Genomic DNA, 1325 nt, shown 5'->3' on the forward strand with positions numbered 1-1325 from the left:
GTGCCCTGGGGCCCATCGTGGACCTGCTGCAGTACGCCCGCCGGAGGCCACACTGGTGGAGCTGGACTTCCCCGGGACCCCCGCTGCCGCCGTGAGTGTCCCCCGCCCTCCCCACCCCGGCCGCTCCCGCCAACGGCCCGCGAGTGCGGGAGGACCCCGAGGCCCAGCTGGCCCCGTCGCCCACAGGTGCCAGTTCTGCCGCCCGCGTGTGCCCTGGGGCCCATCGTGGACCTGCTGCAGTACAGCCAGAAGGACCTGGACGCCGCGGTGAGGGCCCCGCACCCCTCGGGGCGCCGGCTCCAGGCCGCGCGGGGGAGGGCGTCACAGCTCGCCGCTTCCTGTGCAGGTGGAGGCCGCGCAGAGGGAGCGCGTCCTGCTGGAGGGCCAGTGTGAGCAGCTGCGCGCGCGGAACCTGGAGATGGGGTGAGGCCCCCCGCCCGCCCCGCGCCCGCCCCTGCCCGCTGGCGGGTGTGCCCGCGGCTCAGTGAGCGCCTGCCGTCCCACAGGCAGATCATGGACGGCTTTGAGGGCATCGTGTACCAGGCCATGGGTGAGTGGGCAGCCCCACGCGGCGCGGGCCGAGCTGGGAGCAGGTGGGGGTCCCCGGGGCCTGTGTCCAGGGGGCACACGCCGAGGAGCACCCGGGCGCCCCACCCCCTGCCAGGCCAGGGGCGCCCGACGCCCCGCCAATGCAGAGCCCCCGTCTCGCTTCGCTCAAGAGGAGGCTCAGAAACAGAAGGAGATTTCCAAAGCCGAAATCCAGAAGGTTCTCAGAGAGAAGGAGCAGCTGGCCGCAGACCTGAGCGCCGTGGAGAAGTCCTTCTCCGAGCTGTTCAAGCGCTTCGAGACGCAGAAGGAGGCCATCGAAGGCTACCGCGCGGTAGGGCCCAGCCCCGCGCGGCTGTGGGGCCTGGTGGGGAGAGAGGCGGGGGACCCTAGAAACGGGCCCTGGGCCGAGGCGGCGGCCGCCGTGGGCAGGGTTCCCAGCATCTGGCCCGTTCTGGCCAGTCCCGTCGTGGCCACCCGGCCCAGCGCCTCACAGCCTCCGAGCCCGTAACCCACGCCAGGACACGCTCCGTGTCACGGGGCGGAGGCCAGTGGGAGCTGCGGCACCAGGAGGGCGGCAGGAGGGGCCGGGGGCGGGGCCTGCGGCGGGCGAGAGGCTGCCAGGCCCCGGCAGGCGGGGTCAGCGGTCCTCGCTCCCCAAAGAACGAAGCGTCCCTGAAGAAGTGTGTGGAGGACTACATGGCGCGCGTGGAGAAGGAGGCCCAGCGCTACCAGGCGCTCAAGGCCCACGCCGAGGAGAAGCTCAGGCTGTGAGTGGG

The 1325-nt window shown here is 73.1% G+C and overlaps 1 protein-coding gene across 1 annotated transcript in view; it reads left to right on the plus strand.

Annotated features, from left to right (window-relative positions):
- Positions 1 to 261: 261 nt before the first annotated feature.
- TACC3 (transforming, acidic coiled-coil containing protein 3) overlaps positions 262 to 1325 on the plus strand; it is a 2084-nt gene continuing 1020 nt past the window's right edge. The window contains exons 1-5 of the mRNA XM_004695654.2: positions 262 to 267; positions 347 to 423; positions 507 to 550; positions 720 to 880; positions 1210 to 1316. Coding sequence (XP_004695711.2) covers positions 419 to 423; positions 507 to 550; positions 720 to 880; positions 1210 to 1316 — 317 coding nt within the window. The 5' untranslated portion in view covers positions 262 to 267; positions 347 to 418. The remainder of the gene's footprint in view (positions 268 to 346; positions 424 to 506; positions 551 to 719; positions 881 to 1209; positions 1317 to 1325) is intronic.

This window comes from Condylura cristata, unplaced genomic scaffold (genome assembly GCF_000260355.1).
Source record: "Condylura cristata isolate star-nosed mole 26May11 unplaced genomic scaffold, ConCri1.0 scaffold00086, whole genome shotgun sequence".
NCBI classification, from domain to species: Eukaryota; Metazoa; Chordata; class Mammalia; order Eulipotyphla; family Talpidae; genus Condylura; species Condylura cristata.